At 47.4% G+C, this 20,158-nt stretch overlaps 1 protein-coding gene across 13 annotated transcripts in view; it reads left to right on the top strand.

Moving 5' to 3' along the window:
* Aopep (aminopeptidase O) overlaps positions 1-20,158 on the top strand; it is a 315,985-nt gene that overhangs the window by 223,823 nt on the left and 72,004 nt on the right. For all 13 annotated transcript variants that reach the window (XR_015640651.1, XR_015640652.1, NM_001012346.2 and 10 more), the window contains one exon: positions 5,846-5,906. Coding sequence is in view for 11 of the 13 variants with exons in the window: in NM_001012346.2 (NP_001012346.2) it covers positions 5,846-5,906 (61 nt within the window). In the remaining 2 variants the exon portion in view is untranslated. The remainder of the gene's footprint in view (positions 1-5,845; positions 5,907-20,158) is intronic.

Raw genomic sequence — 20,158 nt, 5'->3', positions numbered from 1 at the left:
AGTGCATTTGAGTCAAGAGATCTTGAGAACTGGAATTATTTCAGTGATGGATACAGTGTCAGTGGGCTTTGAAGCAAAGAGCAGAGTCATGAGTTGTTTGAGAGGTGTTACAGTTACAAATGGGTGAATTGTTGTCAAGTTGAATAAAGGAATCCGGTGTGACCCTGGCTTTTCTTTCTTGGCCCCTGAGCTACATTCTGAAGTACAGTGGGTAGCTGCTTATCCCTGGACATCAGTATTGAGGGGAAGGAGATAGTGCTCAGGAGGTCATCTAGAAGGACCCACACACCATCCTCCCCCTGCCAAAAACTTATGTTCCCTTGGAGAATAGCTGGTCCAGCAACCTTGGCCCCAGGTTCTGGTGTCAGCCATAGCTACTGATTAATCTTGCCCATCAATTACAGTGTTTGTGTGTACATGTTCATCTGTTTGTTTACCCCCCCCCATTCTTCCTCCCCCACAGACCAGGGAGCACTCACTTGCCCTGCCTCATAAGCAGTGTTCATTATCTACCTGAGCACAAATGCTTTGCTTTGATCAAGAAAATGAGCAACACCATGGAAAGCTCTGAGACACAGTTTGCTCCCACAGGTAGAGACAGGGTTGGAAAGCATAACTTATCAGCATTTTAAAAACCTGTGTAGAGTTTAAGTTGTGCCCTTGGACAAGGACATTTCCATTTCAAACTCTGGTCCTGTTCTGTGTCTAGTGCCTATAAGTTGTTGAGGCCTGGCATTTGCTTCATGTGAAACCTATGGGAGTGTGTGCTGAGTGGTAGAGGGGAGAGTGTAAGGATTAAAATCCCAGGAGCCAAGAATGATAACAGCATTGTACTCCGTCCCCAGCAAGCTGACGGGCCCATGATAGTTACAGGTGATAGTTGCTGCCTCATTCACCACAGCAGCTCAGAAGTCAACAGCAAGACGTTCAGGCCTGTGCAACCCGTCTTCCTTCAAGCCCGCCCTTATTTCTGTCCATGTCTATGCCATGGAAAGATCACTTACTTGTTCCCTTTCTAGCTCTAAATGCAGCTTACTTTTCTAAGCAGTATCATATCGGGTAGAAGCATGTTCTGGTTCCTTCTGTATTAACTAATTGTGACCACATTTATAGCCCAAAGGGTCTCAAGATAGCCCACAAAAACTCCAGGCCACGTAAAGTGTGGTACACACAAGCAGACAGGCAGTGGGTAGCACTGTCTGCTGCCCCTAGTACCAGCCATAGTGGGAAGAATGAATGCCCTAGTACAGATATGAAGGTCATGCACCTTGAGTCCGTGTCCAGTTAGCTATCTGCTGCATAAAATGAGTTTCTGTAGTGGTGAGACATGCCAAAGGGCCATTTTCTGTGTGTCTGGGTCCTGGCTATGTGTTAATGCTTCTGCTTGTCTTCTGGGATTATTTAGAGCTGAGTGACCTCAGAGGGAAAACACACACCACTGGCTTAGACACTGTGGGTCTGACTGTGACAGGCAGCTGTCCACTTAGTCACTGCTGTGCCATTTTATAATAAAAACAGCAGAACTCTCATAGATGCCCACTTTGCTCTGAAAACATGTGGTCCACTTCTTCCCAGAAAGAATGAAGCATCGTGACATAGTAGCTTCTTTGCTTTTTAGAGGAGAGCATTAATTCATGATTCTTCTTCAAATGGTTTAACATCTTATTCTACAGTTCCCCAGACAGGCTTGGTGCACTAACAGCAGAGCTTAGGAGTCCCCCTGGCAACATTGACTGTGACCAGGGTCCACCTAGGCTGTAGACTGAACACTGCTCACAGTCATCATCCACTTCACATAGCTACGGTAAGGACAAAGTGATTGTGGTTATAAGATGCTTTGAATCTTTCCAGAGAAAAGTGGCCTGGAAATCCAAGCTCTCTTCAGTTAAGGCAGAAGAGTTTTTGCTCCCGATTGTAGCCTAGGGAGCTCTCCTGTCCTCACATCTCTGCCCCTAAAGGCCTTCTTCATCTCTTCAAAGTATAATTGGAGAGAGCTGACAAGCAGGGCAGCCACAGCAGGAAGGAGGCCACCTTTAGGGTGAGGAGTGTTAGCAAGAAGGGAGAGCTATATTGGGCACAGGTGCACAGGCTCTGTGTCTGGGGTGTGTTCATAGCACTGCAGAAAGAGATTCCTGATAAAGCCCAGGTTCAACATGGGAAGGAAAGCAGAGCTTTATAAATTTCAATCCCAGCTCTTCAGGTACTGTCTGTGCAGCCTTAGGTAAGTTTCCCAAGCCCTGAGGACTTTGTTCAATTCCACACAGTGCATAACAATACTGGATTTGTGCTATTTCTCTAAGGCTTAGGTGGATGGTGCCATAGATGGGCACAGTAGCGGTCACATGCTTTCTGTGAAATACCGTCTTAGAGAGATTGATAGAAGCCAGAGTCCACCACCAGTCTTTCAGCCTTCCATACCCTTCCCCAACATTCTATGTCCTTGGCATGGGGTGGCACATACTCAAGGAACTGAGGTAGAAGGACCTTGAGTTTGAAGCTATCCCGTGTTACATAGAGACCATGTCTCCCAAGCAAGTGCATCAGCAGCCTGCCATGTGGTCTTCTTACTCTGTGTTTCCTCCATCCCCACTGCTCCTGTCCCAGCACGCAGGCCAGTGCAGTCTTCTCAACCACATGTTCAAGTGGTACCTCTTTTCAGAGCTTCTCTGAGTGTTTTCTTGGTATCCTCTACCCCTTCATCCTCCCTGAGCGAGGGGATGGTCTTCCACATCACAGATGCACCTCCTACAAGCTGCAGCATCTTATACAGCACTGGACATCTATTCCGCAGAGACAGTTAGTCTCTGGGGTGTTTTCACCTCAGCTTCCCTCTACTCTGGCCACAGCAGCTCCAGCAAGTGCTCGCCTCATACAGATGTCGGCCTGATCCTCGGCCTCCTTGCCTGAGCGTTGGGACGATGCTCAACGCTACTTTCTCAGTCTTCGTTCCCCAGCCTCTCCTTTACGCCCCTGAAGGAAGAGTTTGGCAGTGGAAATTCACAAAGGAAATGATGTTTGTGTCCTGGATTTACTCCTCCGTGGCGATGCCCAACAGCTGCTTACTATCTTCTGTAAAATCACTCAGAAATGGCAATTAAGTCACCACTCAGATGTTGCCTTTTCCGGACATTTAATCCCAGTTCCTATGAACTCTTGGATGGATCCACTGTGTCTGGCTCTTTGACCATTTTGAGTGTTGTCTCTCCCCATATGCTATAGACCTGTTCTCCTAGATGTCAGGTGCTGCACCGTCAGCCTTAGAAGTGCCTCTGGCTTTGGCTTGCCTACGGTTCACTAATATAATGCCAGAGTATAGCACGCAGGGGTCTGGCTAGAAATCAAGCCAGTAAACAACACTTCCTACCTGCATCCAAGAACATAATGGTTTATTAGTATTGTTGTTGTTGTTACTACTACCACTACTACTACTACCATTACTACTACTACTACCACTACTACCACTATCATTATCATCATTATCATTATTATTTTTCCCTTGAGATGTGTGAGGCTGCCATGTAAGACTGATTTCTGTTTACATGAGACAACTCAGCTGAAGGCCTATTCTTGTTTGAAATAAAGGCAGTCTGTGCGCACCTTACCTACCATCGATCATGCCACTAGGACACAGTTCATGTGGTGGAGGGGTCTGTTTCCTGTTCTCATCCTGAGCAACCCTGGGTTTTGAGCATTGGAGCCAGTTCTGTATATACTAGTTTCCAGCCCTATCTTCTAGGGCCTTCTCCTGTGCCGGGTTTGTTTGTTTGTTTGTGTTTGTTTGTTTGTTTTGTTTTTTTTTCTGAGTGGCCAGCCAGACCTACCCTCATAGTCTGTCTGGTCAGCCAAGTCCATTGAGGGTGTGTTAGGGCCTTTGCCCAAGCTCTAGGGAGGACAGTGGTCCTCCAGAAGATGCTCTGAGGAGCCATCTCCTCCCTTCGCACACATCTCTGAGTGGAAAATTTACAGAACACTTGGCTATTTGCCCTGAGTTGATGGTTTTAAATGGTAGCAGGTGATAAAAAGGCCAGTGGTGGTGGTCCTCAGCCGCCTTCTCTTTTTTTTTTTTTAAGGTTTTATTTGTTTTATGTATCTAAGCACACGGTCCCTGTCTTCAGACACACCAGAAGAGGACATCAGATCCCACTACAGATGGTTGTGAGCCACCATGTGGATACTGGGAATTGAACTCAGGACCTCTGGAAGAGCAGTCAGTGCTCTTAACCTCTGAGCCATCTCTCCAGCCCAGTTCCCAGATTTCTTATGAGGCATGTCTGGAAATGCCACTGATTACGAGGACCAGGAAGGCCTAAAGAGCATGTCTGTCTGGCTGTCTGTCTTCTTAGATGTGCTACCCATCGTCTGCCTGGTAGTCTTATCGTGAGACACTGGCTGTAGAAGCTCAGACCCCCTCCATGCATCCTGTGTGTGTGTTTCCTAGTAGGTACTATTTCCTCAGCCCACTGAAAGCCGATTCCTGAGCAGAAGCCCACAGTGGACCACCCTCGGCCTTCTAGTCCTCGGCGTACTCTACTCTACACCTTCTTTCACCAGCAGAGACATTGTAGAGGGGAGCTATTTGGGGTCTTAAATTTATTTTTATATGTGTGTGTGTGTTCATGTACCTGCTCATGGCTGCCAGATGACAGCTCTGGAGAGAGAGTCCGTTCTCAACCTCACCCTGCAGAGGCAGGGTCTCTCTTGATCTCTGCTAGCTGGCCCACACATTTTGAGGCAGTTGTCTTGCTCTACTTCCTTCTCCTGACAGGAGTGCTGGGATTACACATGACACCACATCTAGCTTCTTGTGGGGGGTTCTAGGGTGAAACTCCAGCCGTCAGACTTGAATAGCCAAGGCCTCACCTGCAGAACCATCTCCCTGCCCCCAAGACATGTGTTTTTATTCATTCAAATAAAAACATCTCCACAGAAATCCTCCTTCCTACAGGCTCCTACAGTTTCCAGGAACTGTGGTGAGTGATGGGATTGGCCGGTAGAGATGTCCACCTTCATGGAGGCAGTAAACATGATGCCGTCAAACCATTCCATCCAAGTGCGCTGGATGCTGTGTTGAGGGGTGGGAGTGATGGGGGCATCCGAGGAAGCAGGCGCTCTTCTTCCTGGCTGAGGGCCAGTGAGCGGACACTGGGCGTGAGCAGGAGTCGCCTGTGCTGAGGGAAGACCAGCAGCTGTTGCCGTCCAGATATTTAATGATGTCATAGACAGTGCCATCAGCAGGGCAGGAAAGCACTGCAATTTAGCCAACGTAGTAAGTGTTCATGATTCTGCATAGAGAGGGCTTTGCTGTGGGCCTGCCTGGTTTAGCCAACGTAGTAAGTGTTCATGATTCTGCATAGAGAGGGCTTTGCTGTGGGCCTGCCTGGTTTAGCCAACGTAGTAAGTGTTCATGATTCTGCATAGAGAGGGCTTTGCTGTGGGCCTGCCTGGAAGTCAGACAGGTGGGCCAACCGCAGTGCGCCTTGTTCTTGAAGCCATTGTTGCTGCCCATTTCACAGACTTGTTGCCACATTAGCTGCTGTTGAGGGCTCACTTGCCTCACTTCCTCCAGCAGTCAGTCATCCTCTCTGTGATCCAGGGACAGTCCTGTCCCCTTAAAGCATTAAAAGCATCTGTTGCTACCTGCCTATGCTTCGTCAGTTTCAGTCTGCAGACACTGCTGTTCACTGGAGAGGTCGCCCTAATGTGATAGGTTCCTTCCCACAGCCCCAGCCAGTGGGCAGTGCTCATTCTCAAGAGAGCACCTCCTCTGCCTAAATACTTAGCTATGTCCTGGCCGTGTGTTCTGAAGCATATTTTTAACTATTTGGTTCTTGTTTTATTTCTGAAGGTTCGGCCTGTCTGTTGAGAACATCGTCGGTGATTGGCTTGAGTGTCCCGGAATACCCAAGGTACCTGAGAACTATTTCAGGAGCAGAGTAAAGCTTACTACTAGCCTCTCAGCCATGACAGTGATGCTTTTTAATATGTCTATAAAAGTAATGTTGTCAGGAAAATGCTGGCTTACAGTAGCTTGAGTCCCTGTGGGATGTAGGTGAATGTGACAATGGCCACTGCATTGTTTATTAAGTGAAGCCATGCAAAGCATGCTGGGTATTTTGGGTAGAGTCTCCAAGCAACAGTTTACTACCTGCAGTAGGTGAAGCAGCTGGCTTTGGTATAGCCAGACAGGTGATCTGGCTTGCCACAGCTTCACCTGACCATGGTACTTGTTTTCATTCCAACCCTACCTTTCAACTTCCGCCCTGTTATACTTAAGGACCCTGCATCAAGCTGGTGTCTCCCCTAGTCATTGCTTTGTCCTCATTGGGGGGTCTGGACTCCGCTTTCCTGCCTTTCAAGTCATGGGTGTCTGTGAGAGAAATGTTTACCACCTGTGGGAATGTCCATGCTTCTCGTCTCTATTGGGTAATGAAAAGTTTGGTCCTGTGATCAGGTAAACAGCTCCTGTACCCAGCTTATTTTTTCTGATTTTTTTGGCTGGCTATATGCACTTCTGCTTGGGAGTGCCTGGGTGCGGATGGATGTCTGTGAACCATGAAATGCAGTGGAGGTGTTCAGCCTTCAAGGGGAAATGTTACTACTAGCCAGCAGCAACTCACTGGGACATACTTGGCCTTCAGTTTAGAAATGGGTGCCAGCCACTGGAAGTTACTGTTGGCTCAGTCCCTCTGGGAACCATCAAAGAAATAAAAACTGTAACAAAACAGGGGAGTGGAGGGGCTGCTGCCTGGGGCCTGGACAGCAGCACTTCACCCAGGTACTCAGGTACTCAGGTACGTCATGAAAGCCTGGGCTTCTGAGAAGGTGACTTCAGAATGAGGTGACTTACAGAACCAGTCTCACCGTGCAGTGTTTTAGGTGAGGCCTCTCTGGTAGTCTTGGTAGAATTTGCTTTATGAACCGAAGGAGGCGGTTGGAGGCTCCTAGGCCTTCTTGGTGTGGCCTAGAACAGGACCCTTATTTGCACCAGCTAGCCAGAAGGGAAGGAAGAGGAAGTCCTAAAGCCTGAACAGCGCATGCCCAGAGGCAGGCTGCCCACTTAGAGTATGAGGCAAGGCTAACCCTCCTCTTAGTGTCAGCAGAGAAGGTTACCTCATGCAAACTGGGGAAAGGAGCAAGAAAGGGTGAGATTTGTCCTTGAGCAGAGGCAAGGCTTTCCACCATGAAGTGAGGAAACCTGTTGTCAAAACAGCCAGGTGCAATGTGGCCCAGCAGCTATAACTTATCTTTAAGGCCCACCTGACGCTCCCTTTGGAGCTTAGCAGCACTGTGCTGAGTGAAAACAACAGCAGCAGACAGAAGCCAGCCTGATTTAGTGCATAGTTAGGCCGGGGAGCAATCACAGGGCATCTTTTCATCTCCACCACCCCACCCCAGTTCTCTGGTTATTTATGTGGCCACTGGTGATCTACCTGCCTGCTTTCAGCCCCTTTCACACTCCTTGTAAGTTTCTTTTTGTTTCCACTTCAGTGAAATGCTTGGCAGGGTCTGGGAGCCTGTGGTGGCAGGAGCTCACAGTGAATGGGACACCTTGTTCTTCGTCCCGCCATTATAATATAAAGTTACTAGCGTGCCTGCCTGAAGTGACAGCACAGCACCAACAGGCTCTCTGCTCTTTGTTCTCCTCAGAATTTCTGTCCTTCAGCAACCAAATTCTCTGATGACAGAGACCAGTGTTCTCTTATGAAGTTTCCATCCCACAGGCTACAGAGGCTTTTTGTCTTCTCAGAAAGGCCTGCCTCAATTTTCCTTCACAGCCATGCTGAATAGAAATCATAAAGAGAAAATAAGTAGACATAACTTAGGAGCAGCAGAAGTAGGCATGAGACCCATAGAGACAAAAGACTTGGATCCAACCTCCTTAAGAAATACCTCACTCCTGTAACCTTTTACCTCACAGAGATTGAAGTCATCTGTGTCCTCAGTATTACTGCCCTTTGTGAATGTTTTTATGAAAAGATTATGCACTTATTTTAGAATATGAAAAGCTTGTAAGTAAGAAGATTAGAATGGCACCAAAGTGACTTTTTTCCCCACACTGTGGTCTTTGAGGTACAGACCCCATATAGCACAGGCTGGCTTTGGATTTCTCTTAGCTGAGGTTGCCCCACCTACATTTCAGTACTCCCTGAATGCTGGGGCTCCAGACATGTACCACTGTGGCTGGCAACCAAAGAGAAGGCTTTAGTGTACATCCTTCTATACAGTGGCTTAGTGTGCGCACACAACCATCACAATCTCCATGTGTGTTATAGCCAAGACAATGCAAAGGCTGCCATCTGCCATCCCACCATTCTCAGACACTTGACCAGTGTGTATGTGGTTGTTTCTCTCTCTGTGTGCCCTAAGGCCTACCTCATCTATAGCCGTAGCCAACCTCCATCATGAGGTCTCTCTACACATGCACTAGAGATGGCATTTCTTTACTTAGGTCTTCAGTCCGCCTTGGTTGAATTGCTACAAAGCTTTGGAAGATCCTCCAGAACTTGTCAAGTCCTGAGGTCTCCCTGAAAGCAACTCCATGGTCCTGATCCTATTCCCCAGAACCCACACCATTTCCTTATTGTATTTTGCCTGGGCTAGTACAGTAGCTAATTGGTCATGGAGTAGCCAAGCTCTTTTCTTTCTGTCTGTTTATCTATCATCCACATCAATGTCATGTGAGTTCTCCCAAACACAGCTCAAGTCCATCCTCACTGGGAGTCTCTTCATTGACAGTGTTCTGAGAATGCTCTCTGGCCTGCTGGTGATTCTTTCAGTCCTGCCCAAGGCTGTCCTCTTTAGAGCTCTTTTGTCCCACCTTCCAGGTGTCCATGGGCAGCCATAACTACCAGACTCCAAACAACAGTCTCCTTTGCCCGGGGTCTGTCCTATCTCTCTCTCTCTCTCTCTCTCTCTCTCTCTCTCTCTCTCTCTCTCTCTCTCTCTCTCTCTCTCTGTTTTGTATTCATCATAACTGGCTTTATATGGTTGCTATTTTCGTGTTTCTCATGCTGTCCTTATCCTCCCTGCCAGGAAGAGGCATCACAGCTGAAGCATCCCACAGCACTCACCATGATAAGCGTGTTTCTGGTTTTTCTGCTTAGTCCTTTTTGATGCTCAGAAGCCCATTGTCTGATAGAGAAGTGATGGCAGCACATGGCATTAAGTACTAGAACTATAGCACACTTGCACACCTTAGTTCATTAATTACTCAATATGTATGTATGTATGTATGTATGTATGTATGTATGAATGTATTTGGTGAGACAGGGTCCCATTATGTAGTCCAAGCTAAGCTAAAACTTGCCCTGTAACCCAGACTGGCCTGGGACTCACAGACCTTGATGGTTCTGCCTCCTGAGTGAGATTGCAGCTCTGTATTGCATCTGGCCTTAAGTCTACTCTTAATTAAATTTATCTAAATTTAAATGTTAACAAACTATATTGCTTGACACATCTCAGGTATAAAGTGAAACTACTTTTCAACTGTTGATTTTATGTAATAAAAATAAAATCTAAGCATTTATGATTAAAATTCAGCATCTGGGTTGAGATGGAATGTGCAAAGTATCAGATTAAGAAGCCTCATACCAATAGGAAAGGAGGAAGAGGAGGAGAGAAAGAAAGAAAAAAGAAAAGGAAAGGAAAGAAGGGGCTGGAGAGGTGGCTCAGTGGTTAGAGCACCGACTGCTCTTCAGAGGTCCTGAGTCCAATTCCCAGTATCCACACGGTGGCTCACAACCATCTGTAATGGGATCTGATGCCCTCTTCTGGTGTGTCTGAAGACAGCTACAGTGTACTTATATGAATGAAAGAAATAAATCTAAAAATTTTTTAAAGAAGAAAAGCACTTCAATAATTAAAAATGTTTTCGCCACATTTGAAATGTAGGATTTGAGTGCATAGTGGCCAGGCACGTACAGATGGTGCCGGTTCCTTTGGTTTCTGCATGAGTTCAGCCAGCTACATGTAAAAGTATTTTTAAAGAAACCGTCTCTGAACTAAGCACCTACAGACTCCCTGCAGCGGTGGTCTGCCCTCTGTAGGTTTTGAGCAAACTGGGAAGACCACACGCTGTACCTGCACCACGTTATGTAAGGTGCTGGAGCGTCTCTGGAAAATCCTCACAGGGGTCTTAGACCAATCCTTCAGATGCTGCAAGATGAACTAACCCATTAAAACCTCATCTGGGGCTTTGGCAGAAGCTGGACTAGCTCAGTGAGGTACACGGGGACTGGAGGGTGTCACTATGATAAACTTATGGGTAGTGGAGAGGTGAGAAAGATGGAGGAATAGAGCAGTGCTTGCACAGCGCAGGCAGCGGAGCGGTGCTTGCACAGCGCAGAGAATGGAGCGGTGCTTGCACAGTGGAGACTGTGGAACTGGAGACATGGTAGCAAGACAATTGTGGGAGAGGACTGAGGTCTCAGTGGAACAGGTGAATGTCCAGTTTGGTCGGCAGAGTGGAATGCAGCAGGCTGGAGCAAATGTAGATGCAGACTCAGCCCTGCACACCTCACTCGGCCATAGGCTTACATTGCCTCTGGGCAATGAAGAAAGCCAAGATGAACGGTTCACTTTCTGGACTGGACCCCCTCAATTGGACCTCAAATGAACTATGATTCATGATGCTGCCGAGGACTATGTGTGGGTCAGTGCAGCCCATGTCACCTCCTGATGCCATGCAAACATCCGTGGTGTATGCTGCATCCCGAGGCCATGTTGATGTCTGCATGCTGTACTGCCATGGGGGCCATACTAATCTAACTGGCCTTCAATGCCATTATGAGGCCATGGTGAAGTCTGAGCCATGCTGCCACCACGGGCCATGTCTGTGTGCATGATTCTATAGCAGCTGGGAGATAGTGGTGGGAGCATCTGTGTTGATGTTCATGGCCCATGTTAACTACTAAAGACCATGCAGATGATCTAACTACAGCCTGAAACCATTCTGATGTCTACAAGCCATGCTGCTGCAGGGGGCCATATTGATATGAGTGGCCTGCGCTGCCACCTGAGGCCATGTTGATGCCCATGGTCCAGGCTGCCTCTGAGGGTCTTATCTGCATTGGGGATCCTACTGAAGCTGAGCCATGTTTGTGCTGTCACCAGAGGAAGTCTGTGATCTGACCTCCTGCTGACTGTAAAGATCAAGGGGGCTACTCTGGCAGTGCTACTGATGATTGCAGATGCATAGATGAGAGCAAGGGGGCTACTCTGGCAGTGCTACTGATGATTGCAGATACATACATAGAGGAAAAAGAGGAACATGAAAGGCTTCAGTGACAACCCTAACCACCCCAGGAATCCATCAAAGACAACCCTTAAAAACTGTGATAAGAAGACTGCAGAGATGACTTAGTGGTTAAGAGCACTGACTGCTCTTCCAGAGGTCCTGAGTTCAATTCCCAGCAACTACATGGTGGCTCACAACCATCTGTAATGGGATCTGATGCCCTCTTCTGGTGTGTCTGAAGAAAGACAGTGACAGTGTACTCATATGCATAAAATAAGCACATCTTTTTTAAAATGTGAAAATATGCTGAGATGTAGCTCTCTTCAACTGATGGCACCTGGCAGTCATGGAGGTGGAGAAGGACTCAATTTTCTTTAGGGGCTGGCCACTGGGAGTTTCACCAGGCTCCAGTGAGTATATGGGCAACACAAATTGGACTGTTTTGGGGGAGGGTGTAGGTCACAAGGGAGGGCATGGAAGTACTGGGGGGTGAGTGTGATTGGGGTATGAGAGGTGAAATTCCCAAAGAACAGTAAAAATATTATTTTGAGAAACAAAACCTTTATCTGTTATGCCTTGCTTTTAAGATGTAGCAACTGCACTGAGTTTGAGCCTGTAACCACAGCCCTGAAGCAAAGACCGTGAGTCTGAACTGAGCCTGGCCTACATAGCAGGTCTCTGACTTAAATCACAGAAATGATAGCTAAAAAATTAATAATTAAAAATGTTTGTGTTTATATGATGTGTGCATGTACATACACACTTGAGAAGGAGGGGCTGTGCAAGTAAGTGTGGCAGCAGAGACTGGAATCCAGTGTCTTCTTTCACTCTCTACTTGATTTTTTTAAAGACTTATTTGTGTGTGTGAGTGTGTGTATGAATGTGTAAGAGTATGAGTGTGTGTATGAGTATATCTGTGTGTGTATGTGAGTATGTGAGTGTATGTGTGTATGAGTGTGTGTGTATATGTGTATGTGTGAGTGTATATATGAGTATGAATGTGAGTGAGTGTGTGTATGTGTGTATATGAATGTGTGTGTGTGTATTGCTGAGCAATTCTTGTAGAACCTGAAGCTCATCAACTGGCTGCCCAGCAAACTCCTGAGAGCCTCTTGTCTCCACCTCCCGGCACTGGGACTACAAGTGCTTACCTCTATGTCCAGCTTTTTCCAGGGGCATCAAGCACTGACCCGTCTCCTCTCCCATGCAGCTGAGAAGCTTTACCTGTTCTGTGTGGTCTATGTGCGTCCTGCTGAGCAGAACTGTTCACATGGCCTGTGTGTGTTGTTGAGAACTGTTGACTTGGCCTGTGCGTCCTGATGTGCAGAACTACTCTGACACTATCAGCTGAGCTAACAGGTGAGTCATGGTACCTCAGAGTTATCCACAGAGCAGATCTGAACAAAACTATCGTAAGTTTATAAAGTTTGTGTATCAAAGTGGAGATGGCTGATATGGGCCTTTCCAGGGTAGGAACTAAGCCCTACCTTGGGTCTGCTCTCAGTTTCTACTCCTAGTCAACTGTTTTCAGAGATCTGAGCGTGTTCTTTCTGACTTAGGTAAGTCTGGGGTCCATCTGCACCTAGACCTCCTCAGAAAAGTGTACCAAGTAGTAGAATCAGTGTCAGCAGAAGCGAGGGTAGCACTAGGGACAGGATGGCTGTCAGGCCAAGCTGCATCATATGTCCCAGAAACAGGCTGAGAGCCACCTGAATTCCCACACTGGCCCCTGAATCCCAGAACTGAGAGCAGAAAGTTATTTTGCCATCTTGGGGAAATGCCACTTCATTTCCAAGCAAACATTCAAGAAGCTGCCAAAGGTCACACAGCCAGTAAGGGGAGACGGAGGCTCTACAGGGACAATGCTGCAGTCATGGGGCTGGAAGGTGGTCAGGTCTGCTGCACTACATCCTAGTAGCCAAGAGTGAGTGTTCTGGGTAGAGAATGACAGCTAGTTTTCCTGAGGGTGACTTGTAGGCTTCTTGTAGCACATTCCTGTATTGTTTTTTCATGTGATCTTAGAGGCCATTAGAATACTTAATCACAGGGCATTTATAAAAGTTTGACACTTCATGGTCAATCAAGAAAGGGACTGTTTTGAAATTTTCATCAGATTAAATTCCTGTCATACTGACTGTGGAGCTGTTATTTCCTGCTCAGAGTGGAGGCGCCCACAGCAGACCTCCAGATAGGTTCACTGTCTCTTTGTTTAGTAGTTCATCCACATTTTGTGACTGAGCATCTTGAAGGCGCACTGATGGAGCTCAGCTCTCTGGCTTGCTTGAGGCAGCATCTGAAGAGAGGGTGACTCGTGGTGGCCCTCACTGTCCATCAAGGTGCCTGTCCCGTTCTACCTCTTCAGTTTTAGTCTAATTTTCTCGGCACGTAAAGGTCAGTGCTCAAATTTGTTTGCTACGCTGTTATAGCCAAGTACTACAGACAGAGCAACTGTCACAACTTGATTTTCTTAGAGTTTTGAAAGTTGGAAATCTGAGGTCGCAGAGTTGGTTTCTCCTGAGGCCTCTCTCCTTGGTTAGCAGATAGCTTCCCTCCCCAACCCTCATGTGTGTGTATGTGTCAGTGTCTCACACACATTCGGTTTTCCGCCCCATCTCTTAGCTATAAGGACACCGGTTACACTGGATTAAGACCTGGGCAAGTGATTTTATTTTACTGTGATGGGTCCTACCTCCAGAACAGTCATTCCGAGATACTGGAGGTTTATGACATCAACCCGAGAAGAGACATAGCTCAGCCCACATCAAAGCTCACCACCAATTTCCTGACAAGTTCCAAATTTCTAGGAAATCTTCAACACAATAAAGGTCACACATTTTAACCCCATGGGGGAATACACTCTGAGTAGGTTTTGGTCCCAAATGATGCTGATTACTTAGACCAAAAGAACCGAAAGGCATGTCTGGTAAAATAAATGAGAAGTAAAGGAATTGTGCTTCTGTCTTGCAGAAGTGCGTGCACTGGCACTGTGCACTGTGCAAGGATCCACCCTGACCCATCTGGGCACCAGGCTCCACAGAAGCACTGTCCTTGCTGAACTGGCCCCTCCCATCCCACTGCTTTCCCTGTGCACCGGTGCCACTCTTCATGAGGGGCTGCGGGAAAAAGGAAGATGAAAGAAGCAGTGTTTCCCTTAGGTCACAATGACGTTCAATGGGAAAGCACAGCACAAATACCAACCTAACCAGAAAGCAACCCACAGCTAGAGCTCTTGGCTGGGTCCCTTCTCGCTATGGAAGCAAGAATCTGCGGAGATACTGGAAGCTGGTTCTGAAGGACAGGCAGGTTTGAGGCAGAAAGCAGGAAGATACTGTGGGTCAGGGACTAATGTGCCCATGTGCGCTATGTCAGGTAACCAGAGTCTGTGATGTGCTTGTGTCAGAAACAGGGCTGAAAGCACAGGGGCCGGTACCTGATTCCAGTAACAGACTCCTCCCCTGCCGGGGCGGGGTGGCAGTAATAGTCCTTCTCAGTTAGCCTCATAACTTACCCTTCTCCCCTCCCAAGACCACTTGTACTGCCCCAGTGATAGAAGAGTAAGTTTCTTTTAAAGTACTGATGGAGTCCACCTCGTGGTGTGTTGCATCATGATCTTTCCAGCCTCCATTATGAACAGGTGTGTGCTTGCTAGTTATGAATGGAGAGCAAGAGCTGCCGAGGAGCTCAGTGAGGCAGGACTCGACCAGATCCCACAGAGACTTGGTTTTGTTTGTTTGTTTCTTTCTTTCTTTCTTTCTTTCTTTCTTCCTCCCTTCCTTCCTTCCTTTTTTTATTGAATATTTTTTATTTACATTTCAAATGTTGTTCCCTTTCCCGGTTTCCCGGACATAAGCACCCTATCCCATCCCCTCCCCTTCTTCTATAAGGGTGTTCCCCTTCCAAACCACTCCCTCTTCCTGCCCCCCCCAACATTCCCTTACATTGGGGGGTCCAGCCTTAGCAGGACCAAGGGCTTCTCCACCCATTGGTGCCCAACAAGGCCATTCTCTGCTACATATGCAGCTGGAGCCATGGCTCTGTCCATGCATATTCTTCAGATGGTGGTTTAGTTCCTGGGAGCTCTAGTTGGTTGGTATTGTTCTTATGGGGTTGCAAGCCTCCTTCAGCTCCTTCAATCCTTTATCTAATTCCTTCAATGGAGACCCCGATCGTAGTTCAATGGTTTGTTGCTAGCATTTGCCTCTGTATTTGTCACGCTCTGGCTGAGCCTCTCAAGAGAGATCTATATCTGGTTCCTGTCAGTGTGTACTTCTTGGCTTCATCAAATATTGTCTAGTTTGGGTGGCTGTATGTATATGGGCTGGATCCCCAGGTGGGGCAGGCTCTGAATGGCCATTCCTTCATTCTCTGCTCCAAACTTCCACAGGGACTTGTGATGCAAGGAGTCACCAGAGGCTTTGATGATATAACAGTTGCTTGAGTGACTATTTCACAGCATGGCCAGGTAGACCAACAGGCCTGTTGGAAAGATAATTTCCTGGGTGAAGAATTATATCTTCCTCCTCAATAGGATGACATGATTCAGTGGAGAGGGAGGAAGTTAGACTGACTCTTGTCCCTTAATTGTCCCAACTTTGAACTTTCATGTGTAGAGTTTTTCATTTGCTGATACTTTAAAAAGTAGCATTAAATCTATCTGGCCAATAGTATGTAGCTAGAGAGCACATGGGGTGGACTGGTATGCCTCCACACCCACAGGAGACTTTAAAGAAGGCATGGGAGGGGAGTGGCTTAGTTGGTAAACAACATGCTTCATAAGTAGGAAAACCTGAGTGATCTCCAGAACCTAAGAGAAAAATCTAGGTGTGGTGGCCCCTAGGCTTATTATCCCAGGCCCAGGGAGTCAGAGGCAGGGATCCTCATGGCTTTAGAGCCGGACAATCTAGCCCCTGCTAGAAGAATAGCCCCAGTGAGAGGCCCTATCTCAAAGGAAGGGAACTGCCTTCATGAGGAAGACTACAGGCCTCCACAGCCATGCCCATATGCAACGTATGTCCCACAACTGCATGCAAACATACATATGCATTAAAATGAGTAAGTATACAGCCTTGGAGAGCAAGCCAAATGATTGAAATCCAAATTGTGTAGTGCCCAGATGGGAAAGATTCCCCAGAGAATTTGATGGTGGAGTGAGACTGAAGGCCTGAACCCTTTAGGACCTCGGATTGAGCATTGGACACGTGTAGCTGGACATGTGCAGGTAGAGCCTAAATCTAAGTCTTCATGCGTGCTGGGTATGCACATTACCCCTGAGCTGCTCCTCAACTGACCATGTATTTTTAAAGTAAGCTCATGGAACTTATACATGATTCATGTCAGAATGGCTTTCTTGGTCAAAGAGCATTAGAGAACTTTTTTCCTTGAAGGGAAAAAAAATGAAAATTCTAAAGTAGGCCAAATTGATGCAAATACTTTCAGACATGTGGCACCAGTGGAGAGAAGTCTAGTATTTGTTTAGTAAACTGAAATAAATCTGTTGTGCCTTTCAAAACAGAAGGAAAAGGAAGCCAGCACAACTAGCTTTGGAAAGACGGCACCCTGTTCCTGTGGCCCCAGGGAGAGGCAGACGTGGGAAGTCATGGCACACGAGGGCTTGCCTTGCTCTGTGTAATATGAAACTCCATGCAAGCTAAGGTTATGAGCTAGATCCTGTCTCCAACAGAAGAAAAGAGAGAGATGGAGTTGGTAGTGTGGTTCAAGTATTTTATCAACTGACTCCCCACTAGAAGAATAGCCCCATGCACTTGGGTCAGAGACCATGGGCTATCAGGATCACGCAGGGGCCCAATTAAAGCTCAGGCTCAGCCCATTTCTACCCACATGAGTAGGTCTGGGATTGGTCGATAGGATCTATACTTATGCTCAAAAAAGTCTTCTGTTAAACGTTCCTTTTCTAAGTACGCTCTAAGCACTTTTCTATCTTTCAATTTCATATACTTGGTCTAAATACTTGCTCTGATGTTTACTTTGTTCAAGCACAGCAGTGTATCCAAGTGCAGTGTACTGGATATCAGGTTACAGACCCCCGCCAGTGAGCTCAGTGTGTTTGATCAGCAAGGCACAGAGGCCTCTGCCCCAGAACCAGACACCTAAAAGGAGCTGTGGAGGTTGACTCTGGGATTTGCCATGTTCAGTTAGGTTGAATCAAACCCCAGCTCATTCACAAGTCAGCAAGCTTCTTTTGTAGGCGAGCCATGTGATTGCTATTAAGGTACTGTGTGAGGGGCCATCCTGGGACATGTGAGCATTGCCTGTGGGTTTTCAGCCTTGTGGGTGCTCTGCACTCATACCGATGCCCTTTAGAGTTTTTCAAGCCCCGCATAGATAGCAAGTCTGCCCTGAAGGATTCTGCTGTCATGAGGCTGTTCCATCCCAAGAGCTCTTCAGAAAGGAGCATGTGAACTCAGGAAGCTGGAAGGAAGATGGCTCCTGGAAATACACATCTGTCCGTGGGGCTACTCCATTTCAGTAAAAGCTGCTCCCCCCTTCAACACTCTCTGTAGGAACTATTTGTCTTTATATGAGCACAGTGTCCCTCCTGAATTTGAGGAACAGGCCTGGGAGTTCTGTTGTGGCGCTACCTGGCATCACCTAGCATCACTGCACTGCTGATGGTAAAATCAGCATCCGGGTTTTTGAGGCAATGGCTCTCAATGGGGCCTCTCTCGATGCCCAGGGCATCTTGTTCAGTTCCTGCCACCAGAGCATCCACTTTCGCCCAAGACTGTTCTTCCTTCTCTGCAGTAAAGAACCATTGTATGGTACCAGATAGGTTTGATGTCTGTGTGGGATATTTTGTAGGCACTGCCTGCTCTGCTTCATCTTGCCAAGTTTGCACAACTTTCAGAATGTTTCAGGATCACCAGCTAGGGACTCCTTTTAGAGAATCATGCCTACTTCACTCGCCATGGTAAGAGGGGCCCTGTGAGAAGTGCTGCCATCTTCCCGCCCCTGCAAGTCTAGTCAGTGGCACAGCTAAGGTCCAGACCAAGATTGTTTTGTAATTTTTTAGCAGTGTTTTTAACCAGCATTAACCCCGTGCATTTGGTGAATGTAGCTGTAACAGGCACACAGCAGAGGGCCTTGGGCAGTGGTGTCAAGCGGTAGAGGAGCAGTTGGTGGGCAGCCAACAAGCTTGTCACAAGCCAGGGCAGGTCGGTGACTGTCCCATCGCCAAAGTCCAAATCTGTTTATAAAAGGGCAGCACTCTTGCCACATACTTCTGATGAAAGTTGATGCTCTCTGATGAGAGTTCAGGTCATTCAGCAGAGGCCCTGTCCTTGCAGGTGCGTCCTCTGCCCGGACCCTTGCAAACAGGTACATCCTACCATGGGTCCTGTTGAGCTGTATACAGCTGCCTTTGTCACAGTGTGACACATAAAATGCAAGGCGACACCACTGTGTGACGAGTGAACAATCGTGCAGCTGGGTGAAGCCGTCAATAGTGTCTCCTTCAAGTTCGTGGTTTCGCAGCCTACTTCATCATGAAGTTCTGCTGGACTCTGGAGGCAGTTCAGACACTGAGAGTAGCTTGGTTACCACTGAGCTGTGTGATACTGAGTGGGGCACCTCACGCTTCTGTCACCTGAGCGAAGAGCAGAGCCTGTGTCCCCACACTGGCTCTTGCAACAGAGGTGCCTGACCACCCCTAAGAGCAGTGCCTTTCTCTCCTTGCACGGTGCTAGGTTTGAGACCCAGGATGGTGGTTTGGGGATTTTACCTACCTCCTGCATGATATTCTATAATCTCTGTCAGGAAATACTGTTCCTACTTGCCTTTTCTGCCCAACTGGAAATCATCCCTTTGAGAGATGATTGAGCAAAACCCCAGGTGACTGTCAGGTCCCAGGGCCTGTGTACTGTGTACCAGTGACTGAGGAAGGAAGGTGCTGGTCTCAGACTGACCTGCCTGAACAGCAAGGGGTCAGAAAACCGTACCAGGCTGTCAGTCTCAAGACTCCTACAGGTCAGAAAACAGTACAGGCTCAGTTTCCCTCTTCCCTGAAAGATACAAAAGCAAAATGTTCCTTTATGCCTACTATCTATATATCCTTGAGGAGGAAGCCCAGCGAGGTTGCTGTTTGAAGCATCAAATCCTCCAGAAGAAACCTCCTTTAAGACAGCTTTTTGTATAAGCAAAGTACCCTGAACCAACCATGCTGCCATGTTTGGAAGAAACTGCACAGCACCATGGTGGTCCTTAGGTTGAGAAAGCTGAACGTAGTTGGGGTTGGGATGACCAAACCCAGGCAGTTTCCTAAAATTATATTTTTAGTGCAGTTATATATCTGTTACAAAGTGCTCTACATGCTAAAAATATCTTCCTTTGTAGGCCAATGGAAATTACAGAGCACACTGAGGGAGCACAGGTAAGATAGTGTTTAGTGTGCTAGGGACACCCTGGTTGTTATCAGCCTCAACTTTACAACATGGCATCCTCATGCCCCACAACTTCACAGCTCAGTTCTTTAATTTCATCAACTTGATTGCCATAAAAACACGTAGGAGGGCAGCCAAAGTCAATGCACAGCGCTCAGGACCAGGACTCAAGGGAAGTCAGTGACTGGGAGTCACTAAGGACGGACGCTTCCTTCAACCGCACTGCATTTCCTGGGATGTCCGGCTGGGGCCTCTTGGACGAAAGCTTCTTCTGGTTTCCTTTCCTGTGTCCTTTTCTCGTGGTGCTTTGATGTGTGCTTCCCCTCAAGACGCTGCTTGCGTTTATTATGAACGTATTGTGAAGTGTGTTATTCTCCAGAGTTCTCAGTGCCCCCTTCTCAAAGCATGTGTGGTGGTGGTGGTGGTGGTGGTGGTGGTGGTGGTGGTGGTGGTGGTGGTGGTGGTGGTGGTTGTGCTCTTTTGTAGTTGTGGCTTTGGTTTGGTTTTTGTGGGGAGTTTGGTCACT

This window comes from Rattus norvegicus, chromosome 17, assembly GCF_021556685.1.
Source record: "Rattus norvegicus strain SHRSP/BbbUtx chromosome 17, alternate assembly SHRSP_T2T, whole genome shotgun sequence".
In the NCBI taxonomy this organism is placed as follows: domain Eukaryota; kingdom Metazoa; phylum Chordata; class Mammalia; order Rodentia; family Muridae; genus Rattus; species Rattus norvegicus.
This window is presented reverse-complemented; position numbering and strand designations above follow the sequence as displayed.